General features: G+C 39.8%; 1 protein-coding gene across 2 annotated transcripts in view; it reads left to right on the top strand.

Annotated features, from left to right (window-relative positions):
- RNF130 (ring finger protein 130) overlaps positions 1-20,653 on the top strand; it is a gene marked incomplete at its 3' end in the record, with an annotated part of 48,189 nt that overhangs the window by 14,752 nt on the left and 12,784 nt on the right. For both annotated transcript variants that reach the window (XM_082006314.1, XM_082006315.1), the window contains exons 3-5: positions 8,426-8,676; positions 12,231-12,302; positions 14,170-14,252. In XM_082006314.1, the coding sequence (XP_081862440.1) occupies positions 8,426-8,676; positions 12,231-12,302; positions 14,170-14,252 (406 nt within the window). The remainder of the gene's footprint in view (positions 1-8,425; positions 8,677-12,230; positions 12,303-14,169; positions 14,253-20,653) is intronic.

The following is a 20,653-nucleotide window of genomic DNA, read 5'->3' on the forward strand; positions in this document are numbered from 1 at the left end:
GAGGCACTTTTCTTTTCCAAGATAAGCCAGGGAAACCCCTTTACAAAGCTAACATAGCCTCCGTGCCTTGTGAAGCTTCTTACCACTGTTTTTGCATAGTATATGCTTCATACGCAACTGAAATAACAGCAGTTAGGCCCATTTTTCCTTAGCCAACTGAAAGGGTAATTAGTTCCGTAACTGTGAAAAGGCCCACGGGACTGTTAGAGACTGTAAGTAATTACATTCTTTTTCTTATCCAAAGTGTGAGCTCCAGCAGCAGAGTAATTTCCAAAATCTATGGATTCAGTGGGATCAAATTTATGATATCAATCTATGAATATGCTATTTATGAAGCTCTAAAAATATTTTGTAGTGTCCTTGGGTAAGGTACTCTCGCCATTTCTCTTTCATGCCTTGCTGAACTTGTTTGGAATGACTGTACAGATTGATGGATCTATATGGAGGTTGTCTGTAGATAGAAGAAAATACATAAGCATGACAGATCACCCTTCTTAGAAATCCTTGGTTTTTTTAGCTCCAAATGCTATTATTGGGAATGCGAACTGCTATCCAGAAGTAGCAAAATGGGAGCCACCTACTAGTACCTGGTCACAGGTCACAGAATGCAAGATTACGGAGAATTTTAGTTATCAAAGTCCAAGTGTGTTTTAAATTGATGAATGGACCAGTAAGGCCTACATTACATTAATATTATTGATTAATCAAGAATATGACACCGTAATCAGTGCTCGGGTGTTAAGTGCAGATTTAAGGTAACAGGTTTTGGACATCGTTCAGAAGTATACATGAAGAAAGGTTGTTTTCAAATAAGCAGAAATATCTTTTGAAGAGAGACTTACGTATTTTAGAAATATGTGAAATTGTGACATGAGGAACGAACCCTTTTTCAGTAGTGTGTCATATGTTAGGATTACACCATTCCCCTAGTCAAAACTTAATGCTGCCCTTCTGCTTTTTATTTGCATTTGTTCAAGGTTTGAATACAAAATTTGGTCTACTTTGTTAGGATACTAATACCTTAACAGTAAAAGTATTCATTAAATAGGACTGCAAATAGAGTTTATTCACCATAATACATAGTTAAATGCCTATGAGAATGAAAAAAAAAAAATCCGTGCACAGATTGTGGAAAGGGGATGGTAAAATGATAAATTCCTTTGTACCAAGTTTTTTTTAGTCTTCCGGCATTATTTAAGTGGAATGTCCGTTTCCTTTTCAAAAAAAAAAATGTAGTGCAAGTAGATGCAAAGAAGCATTGCTGAAAGAGAAGAGAGTTGTGTGATATGTCTGTAAAAATCATTGTAACATCTGTCTGCTTTTCCCTTATGTAGGCTTGCTTTTCCCTAGTGTAAAGAAACCAAGAGGTCACATGCATTAAATAGAGATAGATATATATATATATTTTTATAAAAATAAGTGTCATTCCCAGAACTGCAGAAAGCGAATATGGGGTACAGGTAGAATGATCAAGGCAGTCAAAAGTGAGGGGGGACAAAAAAAACCCAAACCCCAAACCCCCAAACCCTGTGTCCTTACCATTTTAAGTGAACTCTGCTACAGCTCTGGTTCCAGAGATGTAGAAATTCTTCCTTCTGGTGCTCCTCCCATCTCAGCCCAGCCATGAATCTGTCCTGGTGCCCATGAGAAGCGTTCAGGTAGCGTATTTTTGCCTTCTAAAGTCAAGATGGGGCAGAGATTCAGGAATTTGTGGGAGGCTTAGAGAAGAGATGGGTGCATCTTCTAGCTTAATAGAAGGATCTTAATTCTTCAGCAGTGCTTAGTGTTGTCTGACTTAGGATGGAAGATGGAAAGGAGCTCTCTGGGTGAGCTGATGAAGAGGAAATGACCTGCAGTGAAGCCCAAGCCCAACGCCTCTCTTCTACATGCCGGTACCGTCTTGTACCTTGGAGGGACTGTAAGCGTTGGTGTTCTTGAGTAGTGTACGCTGGGTGTAGCAGAGACAGCTGGACCTTGTCAAGCTTGAGGAAGTGCAGGGCATAACTCCCCCATCTCACATGTGTCAACGTGGTTTGGACTTGTGAATGAAGCAGGAGGGTTTAGCTGCGACTCCCTGTTTTGATCTTATGCAGATTTCTCTGTAAGAAGCATCTCCTTGAGTGTCAGAATAGAGTGACTGGGTTATGAAATAATGTGTCAGCGGTTGTAATCTAAATACGGCCCAACACTTTCCTCAACTGATTTTGTTATTTAGCACTCCTTTTAGGAACTCTTAGTCATAGTAGATTATAAGGCTGATATAAAATACGGCGAGAGCATTATACTGACGCATCATTTCTTGTTTAATGAAGGAGGATGGGCATTGGAAAGATCATTCCTCCTTAGAAGATTATTATTTATCACCTATGGATTTAATAATTTAATGCACTACAGGCTAGCGCAACAAGAGTCTGATTAGGCTTTAATATTTGTTTTGAAGTTAATTGTGACACACCCATCTTTGGAAAGCTTCTCTTGCTGTTTCTGGTTTTCTAATCATATGCCACAATCATATGCCTGTTTTTCTTAAAGGAGCAGACTTTGTGAACATCCATCACATGTCTGCTAGCAGTACAACAATACATGATGTATTTCAAAATACTAAAGCGTATGTAGGTGTACTTAGAGGGTATAGTGCAGTGCCCTTTCTTAGCCTGGCAGAGTAAAATATGTTGAAGCTCTTTCTGCTGCTGTCAAGAGTTTTGAGTGTTCTTCAGACATAACTTGACTGTATTTCTGTTGCAATTCATAGAAGCCTGGTCCTCACTGAACCTGAATATCTACTTCCTTGTCCTCTTCAGTAGACAGTCAGAATTCAAGTTTTAGCCTCAGAAGAGATTTTTTTTTTTATTCCCCTGGTTGTTTTGCATAGGTTTGTATAGCGAAGAGACTTACGATTTCTGCACATACCTGCTCAATGTTTTGGGGTAGCTAGTTGTTCCACTGGTTGTGTTTAACTGATGCATCCTGTGAAAGCCTAACTTCTAGGTAACAGCTTCATATACTGCTGTCCTTTACAATTTTCTCATGGTAGCGTTATAACATCTGTTCTAGTGTCTGACGCTACATAAAATAGGCATCCTGAAGTAAGTGTTTATATACAGACAAAAATTCAACATTTTCAATGTTCTAAAAGCAACAGGAAGAAAAATGTTTTAAAATGCTACCCATTCTAAAATCTATGTGTATTCTTAACATTAAATTCTTGCCTTGCTTAGAACTAAATAACTGACAGGTACTATGGGATTTTTCTGTTTTCAGAAGTATTTGGTTTGGGACATCTCGGACAACATATTTTACTCTTGAGATAGCACTCGTGTGTTGACAGCTTGGATATGCTCTTTTTTACTTTCTGATTAGATCAAAATAAAAATATGTGCAGCTAGACCTTTTTTAATCACTCTGAATATATGCCACGGCTCTTCCTCTTGGTGTCGGCTTTTCCAAAAGCCTGTTTTAGAATGTAGGACTTCCTCTTCAAGATGAATTCCTCTGTCTTCTCTCAGACTAAAATTTTAAGGTATATGAATAATTTGTGTATTTTTCCCCAATGTTATTAAGTACTATGGAATTTATATTTAAAAGCAGTGCTCCCCAAGCCCACCTTTTCTAGCAGTGCAGCTTTGCATACAGCTTAGTATGCCTTTTCCCATTTCATCACCTTGTGGCTTCCATGGATTATATCCTCTGTGGCTAAATCCCTTACCTTGTAGGGGTAATTCTTGCTTCTGCCTCTGCTCCCTTCCAGCGCAGATGTCTTCTGGTGTTTCCACAGAACTCTCCATCGGTGTCTCAAAACTTCATCTATAACCATAGCACTTCATTTGTGCTTTCCTGTTTTCTTTTTTGACATTTTGTGGGCTCCCAAATTCTGTTGGAGTGCTTTCACTGTTACTTAATGTTATTCCAAGAACTCTGTCACTCACAGGAATAGGACTGATCCCTTTTCCTGGGTACTGAATAGTGTGTGATGCTGTATTTTTATTCCTGATATAACATGTTCAGAAATGCTTAGCATACAGTTACAGGATTTTAATAGAAGAATAGGGAACTCTAGTTTGTGAAGATGGGCAGTTTTATTTCCAATTACATTATCGTTATGATGTTCTGATTGTTGCAGTCAAATTGGCAGTGACATTTCAGTGTCTGAATCACTCCCTGAATCCAGCCTGCAAGTGACAGTGCACCATTCTTTACCTTTATTGGGAAGGTGGGGATTTTGTTTGCTTTTTTTAAGAAAGTACTCTGAAATTTCCACCAGCATAATTATTCAGCTAAATGTCTGTTAAGTTTAGGTTTTTCAGAATGAAGTCATGAAAAGATTCAGTTACAATTTGAAATTGTCTGCTATTTAAAGAGAGAACGATAGTCTCTCACAAGCATGAGATGAGCCCAGTCTATCTGCTTCATGCTGTGTCTGCAGCATCAGCAGGCACTGTCGAAGACTTAGGGAATTGAGCTGAAAATAGCCTTTGTTTTGAGTATCTGATTTAATTATCAGTTCTCTGCAAACCTTGTTACATCAAATCAAAGTAGTTTGGTGCCTCTTGCAGGTGGTTCCACATTTGCCACACGTTTCCCATCTGCAAGAAGGTGGTTGAAGCATTGCAGCAGTAGCAGCAGTTCGGTGCCAGGTTGCTCAGATGCCCAGGAGGAATTGTCTCACCTGTCCTTCTCCCTGAGTATTAACTAAACAGCTGCTTGGGCTGTTCACAAGCCCGGGAAGGGGAAAAAAAATAAAAATCAGCTGTTTGGCAGTTGCACTTTGCCAGCCTGCTATTCCCTGCATCCTCTAAGGGGTGGTAGATGGATCAAAAGTGTCTGAAGTCTGCTCTTTGAACCATGCCTTTCTTTAGCTTGGTGTCCTGGCCATAGTTGTCCATATTCTGAGCTTTGGGCAAACATTTGGTAGTCAAGAATCAACAAAACAAACACAAAAGGAAACAATTACTTGCTTGCGGTGAGACTAGTACTTCTTCTTTGAGATTACTTTCTCTTGACTTTCTAAATGTGCTCTTTTAGAATTGCTAGGCAATATGGGTAGATTAGTGAGAGAGCAAAGCAATTTTCTTAGGAGCTTTACAGGAAACTTCTGGATGTTGCTTTTTTCCCCATCTTCTTGTTTTTAGTGTCTTCTCAGCTTTCAAGTCCTTCTTTCTTCTCCTCTCCCAATGTAATATTACATAGATTTAATGATTAATTGCAACTTCATCCCTTCTCATACATACAGTTGTATAACCTAATTAAAGATGCACATGGTAAAGTTGCAAGCTAGAAAGAGCTGTCTGGGCTTGGATTATAGCAATTAAATGATTTATACTTACAGGCGTCAATATTTATGCCTGCTGTCTGTCCTAGCTTGTCATCTACGGTTGAGCGTGTAGTTCATTGGCTTTAGTTACCATTAGCATGCCATCTTCTTTTCTCTGGACACTGTGTTCTTTGCTGAGGAGAGTATTGCTTTGCATAAGATTATGTAGTAAGACCATATTCTAACTTTTACAAACACTGTTAGTCTTTCTGTGTTCACCTGAGGATTTTTCTTCTGCTTAAGGTTCAGAAATGCAAGGATTCAAGGTGCTTAAAATAAATGAGTCGGTGTCTCCTCCTGTCCCCAATTGTTCTCAAACAGGGAGCTTTTGCTAAAATTATTTAGGGTGATGCCCCTGACAAAAATACGGATGAACCAAGTCCCAGTTTCCACTGAGCTTCAATATGTTAAACAGACACAATTTATTTTTCTCTTCTACAGTTCTCCTTGGCTCTTGCAGGGTCAGAAGCAGCAGTAGCACTTTGCCGGTTCCCAGTTGAGTCATTTGGAATGCAAATCACTTTGCAGTGATGCCAGAGGTTCCCTTTGTGCTGGGCTTTATATAAAAGCATGACAGATTGTCAGCCTTGTCACACTCCCTGGGCAGCAGGGAATAGGTAGAGGCTTCAGCTTTTGATTCAGACAGAGCTGGACTAGTATCAGAAGATCTTAGTCAGCTTTGCTTTGCAGATAACTGCAAATCGTGTCAGAATGCCTCATTGAGTGCTTCTGACTGATACTTTGATACTAACATAATTCCTTGGTGCAAATAAATACGCACTGGGGAAGCTCAGCAGAACATTTGCTCTGGGGAATACAGTCCCCCCACACGCTTCCCCGCCTTTCTTCGCTATCCGAACTAGATACAAACAACAGAAGCGAAGCCTGGGGAAAATATCAAGCAGTATAAATTATCTGCTCTTGATTGATCTTGCACCATCTGAGCTGCAGGGTTTTAGGGTGTCAGGAGCACGTGCTGCATCTGCGTACGGAATCTTGCGAGAGAGGTGGCTCTCGTCCTGTAATTAAGTGCTGCAAGTCTGGGCAGGGACTCTTCCCAACTGGACAAATAGGAATCTGAGTAGATTTCCTCCGAAAATAAAGCAAGGGGTAGATTTTTACCCCGTTTCTGAGCTTTGCTGCCTACTGAATGTCTTGGTTAGCTTGCATGAAACCAAACTCAGTACATCTCCAACTGAAGTGTCTCTGGAGAGCTGGACTAAAGTGGACCTTGTGTGAAGCTGTGATATACTAGTGATTAACTAAGTTGCATCCATAAATTGTGTTGGGTTTTCATTGCTATTCAAAGCTTTTGAGTTACTGTGACACTTGTTTCAAAAATACTCATCCAGAAGGAAACACTGAACATTCTTTTCCTACTTAGACTGATGTTACTAGGACAAGGCATGAATGCCTTTACCATTTCAATTTCAAATAAAGAAAAGTTGACATTTCCTGGGGAAAACAATTGTGGGGGTATTAAAAATATTTAAATATTTTTTAAATTATTGTGTAAATCTTAATTTTTGAGATTATCAGCTTTAATTCTTCTAAGTAGTTCTGTCAGCATAATCCACACCACCAGTGTCAGGGAACTGGCTTTGAAAACTGAGGATAGTGACTGTAAAAGTTACTACTTGGCATGGTGAATGGAAAGAGTAATGAGAATGTTTAAGACTGTTACACAACTGTATTAAAGCCCCCATTTTGGAAAATTATGTAGCTGTCTGAGTCTGTCACCCTCACTGACTGTGCTCTGGGTTTCAAAGATGCTGCCCTTTTGGGTCTTCCACATAATTTTGTGCATACAATAACTTATTAAAAATCAGATTTTTATTAAAAGACTTTGAACAAATTCCTGGTGTTAAAATAGGAACTCATGTTCTCTCTTCACTGTCACATTAGGTTCTCCGTAACTTAAATCCACTCTAAATCCAGAATCTTGGTGCTGAAGTCGCCTGCATTATACAGTTCCTTTCTGGGGGAATGTGAATTGGAGCGAGCAGATGGAGCAAACAGATGAGCAGACTTTGCAAGCATTTTGAAAATAGGTCTTGAAAGAGGCTTTCGTTTAGGAAGCAAATAGATCTGGATGAATAAGAATGGCACTCATAAGGCTTTTTTATTTCTGGCTTTGGCTTTCCTATAAAGTTTAATTTCTTTGAACTTAGATCAGAATTGCCCTGAGTTCAAGATCCTCTTCTTCATGGGGCCTCTGCTTTTAAAACATAGGTACTCTTTCTGCTCTGCAGGTGATTTTTGTTCTTTTTTTCAGCAGTCCTGTGGTTTAATTCTCTTATTATCCGTCTGCCAAGAATCTTCCCTTTGGGACAGGAGGTAGTCTAGAGGCAGGACACTATGAAAACCAGATGGGATACACATTCAAAATGGAGCTGATGAAGCTGAAGCCTCTTTGTGATCTTATCAAGTGTGTCTTTGTATGGGTGATAAAATCAGCACTCAAACTTCTGCCAAGATTTTTTGGGGCTTTTTTTTTTGTTTTGTTTCAATTTCTCCAACTTTGCAGCCAGACTTACTACTTACTGAAGTGCTTCACTTCTGAAGTGATGTATGTAGAAGTTTGGCTTTGTTGCTTCTGTGCTGCAATTGTGATTTACAGGTCCTTGACAACCTTCGTGGCATGTGAAAGCCTCATAACCATACAGGAGAACTTGCATAACTCTCCAGAGCAACTTGTATGCAGCACTGTGTATACTAAGACCACTCTAGCAATATCGCTGAACTTGTCTTCTAAATGTTTTTCTGTGAGTTACCTATTTAGGTATTCACAGCTTCAAATCTGGAATAAATGTACCTTTTAAAGCTAGTTCAGACTGCACACAGTAATTATAATGTGGGAAGTGCTGTGTAACCACCAGTAGAGATCTGTTACTATGTGTGGAGCTGCAGACAGTTTGCGTGTTAATGCCCTGATTTGAAAATCCGGGTTTGAAGGACAAGCCATGAGTTGAGTGCCCAGTAGCATGTTCCTAGTGCCATAGATGGCTTACATTAAATTGTCTGATTTGTCGAATGGCTTTGCATTGGAAAATCTTGTCAGCAGCATACCATGTTAATTTTAAATGTAAATTAAATGTTTTTCTCTTTTTATAGGAACTGGAGACATTGTGGCTGTCATGATTACAGAATCAAAGGTTAAGGAGATCCTGAATTATTTGGAAAAGAATATCTCTGTCCTGATGGCAATAGCAGTGGGGTCCCGTGTTCCTCCAAAAAACTTCAGTCGGGGATCTCTAGTCTTTGTGTCAATATCATTCATTGTTTTGATGATAATTTCTTCAGCATGGTTAATATTTTACTTCATCCAGAAGATCAGGTATACAAGTGCACGTGACAGGAATCAGGTAAGGAGACTCCTTTTTTTTTTCTTTAAGTTCTGGAGGTGATATTTCTGTATACAGTAGTCAATAGAGAACAAATAATTTCTAAGGAATGTCCATCAAACTAGTATTCAGAACCTCTTTGTTCTAAGGCCGAGCATGTTCCTGGACAAGGATTTTTATATAGCAAAGAGTTTTCATCCTGAGCAGCACCAGTACAAGCTCGTATTACATGACAGGAAAGAATTGAAGTTAATATTTGGTTCTTAATAAGTCCAAGAGGAAGATAGATTCTATGTTGGCTGAATAATACTTACTGTATATACATTGGGAACGGGAAGGAAAGTTAAATTGTGAATGAACTTGTATAGTGTAGGGGAACACAGAGCTAATGGTATGAGTTCTATCATATCCATGTTATTAAGGATAGCTTTAGTAATAGTTAAGGTAATTCAGAAGTTGTATAAAGGTATTTCCAAACTATGATCTGTCATGAATGTTAAGGTAAGAAAACTAAGGTACAGAGCTGCTTAGTGATCTGCAACTTTATTTGAGATCGCGCTTGGTGTGGACCGCCTAATTCTCTTGGTCATGTATTTTGAGTAAAATTTTTGTCTAGTATGCCTTTTTTACATTTTTTTTTTTTAAAAACTCTAATTTGTTTAAGAACTGAATTAAGTACGGCCAGACTCAGAGATCTTGACTAAGTCAAGGCATCAACTCAAATATGGATTAAACTTTAGAAGTAAATGTTTTACTAGTGTGGACTTAATGACCCACTGCCTCCATACTGTGCCTTGGCTTTTATTGAGAAGGGTCACTAAACCTCAGGAAATCTGCTGTGTTCTCTTTGCCTTTGTATTTCTCTGTCAAGGCTAACTTACAAAGCTGCTGACCTGTAGTCACTCTGCCCCCTCTCCCCCTGAATTACAGTGAATACACAGGAGCTCGCTGTGAAGCAATGTTTTGGATCTTTAAACATGTTTTGTCAAACCGAAAACAAATGCAAACTTATAAAGCCTCAGTTGTGACAAAGGATTTCCTTTTTCATTTCTATAAATACTGTCTGATGCTGCAGGTCCCCTGGGCATCCTGTAGATTTTCCTAAGGATGTCATTCTTAAGTGACCACACTGTAGCCGGTACTTAGTGTGGTCCCTTGGGATGGTGAAAGTTTAAATATAACTGTTCCTCAATGAATGTCTATGGAATACTAAATTGTGCCTACTGCATCCCCTACATGGTTCTAGGCTTCTTCCAAATGTCCATGTTTCTAAACAGCTGCTCCATGGGGAAAGGGCTCTTATGACCTTTTTCTTTCTTTAGATTTTTACGAAGGTCAGGAGAAACTTGATGAAAATTTTATGTGGTTTAAAAAGCTGAGCTTATTAAATTTTAACAAGAAGGTGGCAACAGCTAGAGCTTATTTTTAAAGAGCTTTGAGAGCTTTCACAGAGAGAAGGCTGTACTGTTAGTGATGAAATAACTTGGTTTAGGCTATGCGCTTGTTTTTAAGTTATGTCGAGGCACACCTTTTAAAAAAGATCAAAAACATCAAAACCATGCTGTGTTTCTTAGATAGTGCAAGTAGGTACTGGTATTTTACATCATCACTCTTGCGCACTTCTGCCAGAGGTATGAAACTTGAGCATGTGGTGGTGGCCTTGTCCACATCAAGCCAATTCTGGGTTTTAAAAGCAAATATATGCTGTATTCCCATGCCCTAACTTATCAAAATAGCAAATCCTGAGCGTTTCCAATGTTAGCATAAAAAAAAATTTGTTAAAATTAGAAAATGGAAGGCATGTATCTTAAATGGAAGAGGTGAAAGTTATTGTTTAGCAAATTTATTTAAAGAAGAGAACATGTATACATTTTGGAAGAGTTTTGCTGAAGTTTTGTGCTTCCAATAGGAAAACAACCTTTCTTTAGGATTTCTTGTAGTGCATAGACAATCATATGCAGTACAACTTAGATGGCAGTGTTGAGCATTTAAGTTAAATGCCTCTTCAGCCTTGTTCCTCTCTTAGTAATAACACTTTTGGTTATACAGTGATTATCCACTCCAGCAGTGTGCCAGTATGTTCTAAGTACTCGGGACAATATGCTTGTACCAGGACATGTAATTTAAATTTGCTTGAATTGACCAATTTCTCGCATGTTGAAGTTAGGATGAGATTTCTAACTTCAGGAATCGTGTAAACTCCCCATCCCAGCTCTGTTTCTGATGCTGCGTTTCCTACATGAGTATATTTCAGTATCTGGGACTTGAGTCTCAACTTCAGTAGTTGGGACTGAGTATCTAATTTTTTTCAAATCCATACTCTAAAAAATATAAAATAAAGAGCTGTCCTTCTGTGAGAACCACAAAAAAAAAGTGCTTATGTAATTCTAGAATAATGGTGGTGTAGTTAGTGATCTTGACACAGTAAATATAGTTGTGATGGCCTTCTGAGGTCTTCGTTTCTCAAATAAAAGCAGCCGCCTTAGTTTCGGTTTCTGTGCAGAGAAAGTGTGTGGTACAAGGGGGTCCACGTTATGAAGGATTTGATTTTCAGCTGTATAGGAGGTGGGCACAGAAGTTGCACACTTCTCTCAAGCTCTATTGGAGGGTTTGATAGGTGCGGTTTACATTCTCAGCCACAGCCTGTCTCTCGTAAAGACAGAGTACTTAGTACGAGATGGAGGCAAAGGATGAAATACATCAACTTCCCTTGTTCCAGCCAATGTAAACCCGATCTGATATCTCAGGCTCCTGAAACAAGAAGACTTGAGCTCTGTTCCACTCAGTGCCCTGGCTCTGGGATCCCAGACTCCAGCTGGCAAACAGCCATTCTTCGTCGGCTGCGAACTGGGCATTGCAGTAGGAATCAGCCCTTGAGTTGCAGAAATGGCTCCTTCCACCCAACAGTGGTGGCCATAAAAAGAGCATAAACACTAAAAAGTTACTTGGCCTCTGCATTTAGATTGCGGTTCATCTTCGAAGCAGTATTCTTTTCAGCTTTATTTAAGTCTGTATTGGCTTCTTTAGATTTTATGACCCTTTTTTTGTGAGATCCTGATGGTTTCAGGTAATAGAAAAAGTAGGTTACACTGAGGATCTCTTACGTCTCAGAATAATATCAGCCTGCTCAGGGGGAAAAAAAATTAGTAATAATTCAAGCTTAAGAGGAGAACAAGGGGTGTATTCTGGCACACTGAATAAAAAGCAATATGAACAGGATACAACAGAAATAATGGGGAGGACACGTTGCTTCAGCTTTTATCCTGCGGGCTGGGTTTGATTAGTTTAGTCACACCAATGTTGGCCCACATTTGTGGGCCTTTATACAGTCCATGAGGTTTATACCCATGCTTATCAAGTGCTTTTGTGGGTTCAGCTCTTGTTTTTGGGTTTTTTTTTCTTCCTGGCAAATCTCTGTGGGCTTTGCTGTGTACAGTTTTTGTCTTGTGTGTTGGCCTACTGCCATAGTATGTATTGCGATGTTAGTACTGAGCCCAAATAAGTCATTATAAAGGACAGTAATGAAGCTTGATTATCAGGGTTAATTTGTGTTCTTTTCTTTGTTACTTTATTAGCGTCGTCTTGGAGATGCTGCCAAGAAAGCCATCGGCAAATTGACAACCAGGACAGTAAAGAAGGGTGATAAGGTATAATAATAAGATTTCAACATGGTAAACTTGAGCATCATATTTAATTTTTGCTGGGCGAAACAATCTCGATTTTTCCTTTCTGCTTCTGATTTATGACCTTGTTGGAGGCTTACTTTATCCTGTGGCACAGTATTTTGTGCAACTTCTAGTATCAATGTGTGCTGTAAGTCTGCACATTTCAAAAGTTTTTATTGCTTAAATACTACTTGTACTCCATCTGGCAACTGTGACAGAGTGGGTTTGTGTGCTAGCTGGCTAGGGAGGTTTTGCTGGTAGGAGTACATAGGGCTAGCATTGTTCATGTGGAATTCTGTAAGCTTAGAATCATTCCATATGTAAGTTGTGTAAAGTAAAAATAAATTTAAGACAGGTAATAAAGGACAATCTCTTATGTAAAATACGGATATCCAGTAATCTGAGGGGGAAGTATAAACAGGTATTTCAGTAAAGACAGTAAATGTTACTCCAAGAATACTTCTTGCCAGTATAGAAACTACAATATATGGTGTGCTAAGTTCTAAACTTTTTCCACTTTTATGAGCAGTACTGCTTTGTCTTTGATCCTGAAACAAAAAAAAAATCACTTAATCTTGGTTAATTTTTGCTCTTTAATTTGCAAAAGGCAAGGGAATTCTGGCTATGATACTTTTTTTTTTTAAAGAGAAGATTATTTCCTTTGGACTTTTTAGTGTGATTCCTTTTTATCTTTCTTATCAACACTATCAGCAATGGAAGATTGGGAAGCGATGGAAAAATTTGCTTCCAGAGAGAAGGTAGAAAAAATGTCTTTCTGCTTTTTCTCCCTCCCTGTGTAGTTTTATTTCAAGACAGCCTACTACACTAAATCTTTTCTATGGGGATGGGAGTACATATAGATAACAGGAGTTTTTCTGCATTAAAAGAAAAGATGCTATTGTCTTGACAGCATAAATTCAAAACTGGCAAGTGACGTGTAGGTTGCAGTACAGACAACATGAGATGCACACGCAAGTGAACGGAGGGTAGGAGAAAACCTATCCTTCATCAGAGCAGCCCCTCGGGATTCTCTGCAGGCAGCCCTGACCGGTGCTGGCCAAGGACTGGCCATTGTCTTGCTGTGGCTCCTGTCTCAGTGTCTTGCTAGTAGCTTGCTGGCATCAAAAAGAATAATGAACCTGAACTAAGAGACGGCACAGTCTGTTTTGTGTCACAGGCCCAAACGTTTTAAATATGTATTGCTGATGCTGTATCTACATCCAAGTGAAGTCAGTCCTTTTTTCATTAGAAATTTTAAATTCTCATGTTTAAAAAAAAAAAAAAATTAAAAATCATAGCTTCTGGAAAATAGAGAATAAGAGAGGAGCCAGTGAGTCAGTGATCCCCATCTTCATGTCTAGATAAGAATGATGATAATGATGCAAGCAAGCAGGAGACAAAAATATGGAACTACTCTGAGATAAGTAAAAATTAGCTATTTCTGGCTATAAAAGGGAATTCCAGGATTCTTATCCTGGGAAAAAAAAACCCCAAACAAAAGAACCCCCAAAACACCTGAATAAAATAGAATTTTTAGCTCCAAGCTGAAGTAAAGCTTCTAGGAAAATCACCACTATATTTTACAGTGATTCAGCCAAATATTAGAATCGTCTGAGGCCTTAGCCTGTGTTTCAAATGTTCATTTACCAGCTCCAAATGAGGGGAGAGTTTTTTAAGTATGAGATGCTTTTCTTTCTCAAGTCATGTTGGAATATAATAACGCAATCATTGGTTTTATGTCTTCAGTGACAGCCACTTGGCACAACGCACTTCAGGTACTAGTCACAACTACTTTTATATTTGTCATAGCTTCAACTCTTGACTTGAATTTTCATTCTATTTGTTTTAGGAAACAGACCCAGACTTTGATCATTGTGCTGTCTGCATTGAGAGTTACAAGCAGAACGATGTTGTTCGTATTTTACCATGCAAGTAAGCCAGTAAAGTTGCTTTGTTTGGAAACTATTCTTTCTTCGTGCTCCTTTACTTCATTTCATGTAATACATACATTGTAATTTACAGACACATTTGTCAGATGTTTCCAGTCCTAATAACAGCCACTTTTATTTTAGACTGTGATACCAGAAGGTGTGAAGGTGGGTGCTGGCACTGTTATGACTGTGGAGATTAAAGAGAAGATTATGATCTTGAAGATGGGCAGTTTGGGCATACCAACAGTGGAGCTATTTAGAGGGGGTGCAGATTTAAGGACCCAGCGGTGGGCGGACACAAAAAACTTAAGTATAATGAACCAGGTACAGCTGCAGCATTCTGCAGAGATGATGTGCCATATTGGCTGCTGGTTTCTGAAACAGCGTAGGAAACAGGAGTGCAGTCTTTCCAACCTTCGTACCTCCTCTGACATCAGTCAGCCACTGTGCTATCATCTGTCTTTGGTCTGTCCAGTGCAGTGTGTTCTTGGCTTGTGCCTGAAGATTTGTACTTGCTGGATATTCTGCATTGGTGCTTAAAAGGTAACAACTTCTTCCTCCTTGTATGCCATTCTCTTGACACTTAGAGGTTTTCAGTTTCTTTTCTTTTCATTCCACTTCCATTCTTGAGATTTTTTGGGATCTTTGCTCTTTGAGAGATGCTTTTAAGTGTTTTTCCACCTGGTGATTGGTTTTGATGTATCAGTACATTTTGGTAGGCTTCAGCATTACCAAGGACATCTTTCCCTTGTATTCTGAAATGCAGAGCTTTCTCGTTATCACCAGACAAAATATATGTGTAAGTTATGTTGCATATATGCAAGTTATGTTGTATATATGCAGCTAAGATCCAGTAATTTGGCCTGTGGTTGGTATATAAATAGTGTTCTGCATGATACTCTAGAAGCAACAAAGTCATGGTGTTGGAGTTGAGCTTCAGTCATGCAGCAGCACATGAGAGCTCATTACCGGTCTTCTAAATCCTCCTGCAGGCTGCTCTGAATAGCTGGAATATTTTTCTTCTAATGCGTAATGAATTTCTATCATCGTAAAAGGAACACAGTATTATTTTATATCTTATTGATCAAAATATGTGTGCATTCTACTCCTGAAGCCAGAAGTTTAATTCAGTTTACTTTTCTCAATGTTCTTTACATCTTGGACTGTGGGAAACAATGAACTGTTTGGGATTCTCAGTGTTGTTGTTTAGTTAATATACCCTACAAATGTTTGTTTAGAAACTCCCATTAAAATATTTGGGAATATGAGCTTGGTCTCAGATCTGTAAAGTTTTGGGAGCTTTTGGTCATGCAGATGTGTGTGCATTTCTTTTCTAGAATTCGGTCATTTTTACTGAAAGAGGATGAGCTCTTACCTGTAAAAATGTACTCCTAAGGTTCCAAGATTTATGTCCTATATTGTAATCTCGAGTAAAGCTTGCATATATAAATTAAGCCCCAGTCTTTGATTTGTTACATAGAAGGTTATTTGGAAGTTAGAGGAGGAACTCCTGGAAACTGCACAACAGTTCTGGACCACTAAGGTGATGTTTTTAAAAAGTTGCCTCTTCAGAAAGCTTCACTTGTGTAGTTCAGGGTAATGCTGTGAGGCTTAAGGGTGTGGGATGGAGGTTCACAAGTCCCACTCCTCTCTGCCTTTCTCTTTGATACTGAACGGAGGTCAGAGGGAGGTCCTTGCCAATGGTGAGAGAATGAGTTTCCATCTGGTAGGAAAGCATCTTCTCCCACTAAGGACAATACAGAATTTGGACTAAAAGTCAACTTCCTTAGTTAAAACAACTGCCACTGTCCAAGTGATGGACATATTGCTAGCATCAGCAGATGCGAGCAGACCATATAAGCAAGATGATAATTGATTATTTGTTTCTTCACTTAAAAAAAAAAAAAAAATCAAGTTCACTTCCTTCAGACACCTTTGAGCCACAGTCCTGCAGACAGGAAGCTCCCTGCTCTCGGAGATAGTTACAGCTGCTGCAGGGAGCTGGATGAAGGTGCGCCTGCTGCCATCGCAGCACAACCTCCCCCATGCAATCTCCCACGTAAAGGAGGTATCAAGGCTCCTGTGTAAATCCTTTTCTGTTCTGTTTCTCACAAGAACATAAGGTCAGTGAATACTCACATTACACTCCTGCCAAAGGCTGTATGACAACTTCCATGTTCACTTTCTACTTCTCTTTTCTAAACCTCACTTTTCAGCTGCTGCAGTTCAGCTTTGAGTTGAGTGCAAAACAGTCTTGGCTAGATGGAAACATTGAGATGAATGCTTTCAACAAGACATTTTTTGTATTTGTAGATGTGGGGCCAACCAGTACCTGCAGAGATGAGCCCTAAATTTCAAATTTCACGTTGCATGTAAGACTTTTCAGTCTTTAACAACTGAAATGTTTCTCCACAATTTTTTTTTAAGTTTTAATCCTTTCTACTTCCTGATACTTCAACTTCTCATTTTAGTGCAACATGCAAAGTTAGCTTAAAAAAAATCAACTACAATTCACACAAAAACGTACAAGAGTTTCGAAGCGAGATGAGAAAGTAAATTGCAAAAGAAGATATGGAGCAAAACGCTCGACCAAGAGGAGGCAAATGAAAGGCTAGAAGTTTTTCCTACTGTGCCTGTTGAGGAAGCTATAATCATTAGACAATAGGAATCGGTGACATATGACATCCTTGCTGCTTTCATCAATTTAAAAGTGGTATTTCCCTTTGGTACCACGATTGTTCTCTGCAGTTAAGTATGGTCTGTCACACTGTGCCTCAGCAGAGAGGGGTCTGGTTGGGGCAGACACAGAGCACCTAAAATTCTGTAGTGAAATACCGTTATTTGTGATGTAAAGTCTTGTGGCAGGTGGGAAATTGTGGCCAATTTAAAAATAAACTAGAATGAAAATGATGGCAAACAATGCAGTTGAATTTCTGTCATTCATTTTGTGCTTGAGAGAGAGAAGTATGTTCAGTACCAGCAGCCTTATGGACATACCTATAGCTGTCAGTGCACAGAGGGATAAGGCAGCCATCTGTCTTACACTTATAAGCCTGAGGAATGTCTCTGTCTTTTGTGAATATCGTTATGTAAGTTAAAAATAAGTAGTGTAAGCAAACGTCAGAAGGATTCTAGCAAAAGACAAACCTCGTGGACAATTTTCTTTACGCAGATAGTTTTACTTTACCATCACACTGCTGCATCTAGGAAATGAATGGGTGCTGGGTGAAAAGTGATCAGGAGGGGGTAGTGTGAAGGACTAGTCAGAGATAAGGGAAGGGGAGAGCAATGTGACAAGTTAGAGAAAAGCACAGGGTGACATTGGAAAGAGCAGAAGGGTGGCCTGGGAAGGAAGGAATTTACAAGGTGGGAAGAGAATTAAAGGAGTGAATGTGGTAAAATAAATGGCTTTTGAGTCAAATTCTTAATCTTTCCTGTACTGGGCAAGAAGGGGGGAAGTAACAGAAGCAAGGAAACCACATTTCCATCTGTTTGATTCTGTGCTGCTGCAAATAGCTGCTTTTTTTTTTTAATTTGTTCCTTTTTTCTTTTTTATTTTTTTAAGAGCAAATTAACACAGTATCTCAATGCAAGCCTTGCCACCTACTGCAATGCCTCTGCACCGCTCCCATTTTCTCTGCTACCTGCGTGCAAGGGCGGTCTCTCTTTTCCCCCAGCGATGCTACGTCTCTGTGGGAGGCCACCCGAGGCCGCTGTCCCCGGGCGCTGCCTGCTGCGGGCGCAGGCCTGGCGCCTTCCTCCCCGCCGCAGCAGGCCAGACATCGCTCCTGGGCCGCGCTCCCTGTAAGGGGCTGCCAGCAGCAGGGCAGGAAGGACCTGCGTGCCGCTTGCCAGCCCCGCTGGGAGGTTTGTACCCCAGGGCGAGGGTAGCAGCTGCCTCCAGCAGTAGCCAAAGGTGCCGCTTTGCAGCAGCGCGTTGATCGGGTCCCTTCGGCCGGATGCTGCGCTGAGAGCAGGGAGGCGTAGCGAGCTCTTGGGAGATAGCGCTCGTAAACTCCTTCAAACCCTTCTGCTTGTGTGACCTGCAAATTCGGAGGCATTACACCACTGAAAGATATTTCCAACTCACTTTTTCTCTCTGCAATGCTGCAAAGAAGCCGTGTCAGAGTTGTCGTTATGGTGTTTATTACAAGCTGGAGGGCAACTGGCTTGGGTATGCTGACAGAGTGGAAAAATACCTGCAGGTCGCCTGCTCGGAGTTATGCCCGCATGGGAGACTCCTTCAGCGCTACCAGCCTGGCTGCCAGCCGTGCTTCTTCCAGCCCGAGGCTGGCGGAGCAGCAAAAGCTGTGTCACACTTGACTCCCCGGTGTGTGGCTCCTGGGGGAATGTCGTCAGCCACTGTGACCTAGAGCAACTTGCTAGGAACTCTTCAGATTTATGGTCTTGGAAAACAAGTGACAGAAATAGGAAGATGGAGAAGGTTTATGATAGTAGAAAATGCGAGGGCTTACTTTGTCAGACTGAGGTTTTTAAAATAATTCATGTATTTATTATCTTCATTGCTGTATTGTTGCCTTTTAACTGTTGCAAGCAGAGAAATCCAGACAGAGCCTGAGCCATGATGATGGTATCAGCAAGCTTTTTAAGGAGTAGATAAACTGCATAAGTAGTAGGCAGAGCCATGCTGATCTAAATCAATAAATAACCTTTGGCGAACTGCACTTTTTTGAAACACATTAATAAACATCCTTGAAGGTTTAGGAACTAAAAGCAAAGAATTAAGAGGTCAGAAAAACAGTTGAGCTGTTTTGGAGCTTTTGAACTATGTCAAACTGCTAATCATTCTTTAAAATAACTCATAATATTTAGCAGATGCATGTTAGCATCCATATCGGTCGCCTGCTTCACTTGATCTGAGTGCTTCTACAGCACTGATTAGCTGATAACGATATATTAAAGCTGTTTCCATACTTCTGTGGAGTCTTGATGTCTGCTGTTTCCCAAAATATTAGATTTTCAGGTTTGTCCTACTCTAAAAAGCATACTTCAGACACTTAAAAGGAAACATAAGCCATGATTTGCCTAACACAGAAAAATAACATCTCTATATGTTTCAGAAGGTTTCAAACCATTTTCTATCATCCAGGATTTCTAAGCATTGTTTCCTGTAGTTTTGTAAGAGAGGGAATGCGTTAAGACCTAATAACAATAGAAGTGAATCTGTATTCAATTATTTGAACAGTAAGTACTGTACATAGCCTTTTTTTCCATGATTGCCTTATTGCTAAAGGACACAGTCCAGCAAAGTGACTAGCTGAGATTCTGTAAGCTTCTACTCCTGCAATATCTGAGGTATAGATAAGCAAGGTCCTTTTGCTCCCCATCCATCTTGTGTTGACTATATTATACTCTGCAAGTCTATGCATCTTCAGTTAGTACAGGTAGGATATATAGTTGTAGCTGACTGGAACCTAATTATGTTGATATACTTCAGTCTCTCCATCAGTCTTAGTAGCCATAGGCAAAATCTAATTCTGTACTGTCTCTTTCCATGTTTGTTAACAAATTCATGAGGTCTTTTTTTTCCGGTCACTTTCCAGACATTTAAAAGAAAATTATCTGGTAACATGCCCTCTTTGGTCTCTGCTTTTAAAATCCCAAGACATAGGGAGCAAAGAAGTCCCATACCCTCTATGAGGATCTTACTGAGGCACAGAATAGCAAGTACAACCTGAGAAAGGAGAGGACGGAGAGTAGCTCAACTTTACGCTGCCTTGGGGGCATGCATGACCTCTTAGAGACCGTGCTGATGCCTCAAATAGATGGCAAGAACTCCTTGTTCTGCCACTGCCCCTTCATCAGCTGGTTTCAGAGCACAGCTCTTGACTGGCTGCACAGCCCGAGTAATTGCTGATGTTTGCCGTGATCGCCAGTCTGTCGTGATCGGGTGTGCCTGCTCTTACTGGCTTTTTTCTCTGCAGTTAGTGCCACTGGAATGGAAAGATCTGGGTTGTTATTGTAGGCAGTTATTCAGACTAAGTTATTATGGGTATTTGCTGAAGATGTATTGTGTGGAAAGTCTAGTGATAACCATTTCTGCCATGAATATGGTCTGAAAAGTTCTTTGCTTTTTGAAAAGCTAAGAGGACATTTCCTTTAATTTATATATGTTGTTTTGGTCTCTGCATAGTCCGTCCTTGTTATATTGGTTTATATCAGTTCCAACACTGTTACATTTATATTTACATATATACATATATTTAAATAATATGTGGCTTCAGATTTTTATATGTGATGTAGGTGGCAATTCAGAATGTTCTCTGTTGCAGAGTTCCCTGCTGTGCAAGTAGAAGCCCAGTTTGCCTTTTCATCTTTGAAAGATTCTTCTTTGGTTTTTTTAATGACCATCATATGATGACGGACATGTTTTCCTTCCTG

The sequence above is a fragment of the Phaethon aethereus genome, assembly GCF_964289735.1.
Source record: "Phaethon aethereus genome assembly, chromosome: 14".
Lineage (NCBI taxonomy): Eukaryota > Metazoa > Chordata > Aves > Phaethontiformes > Phaethontidae > Phaethon > Phaethon aethereus.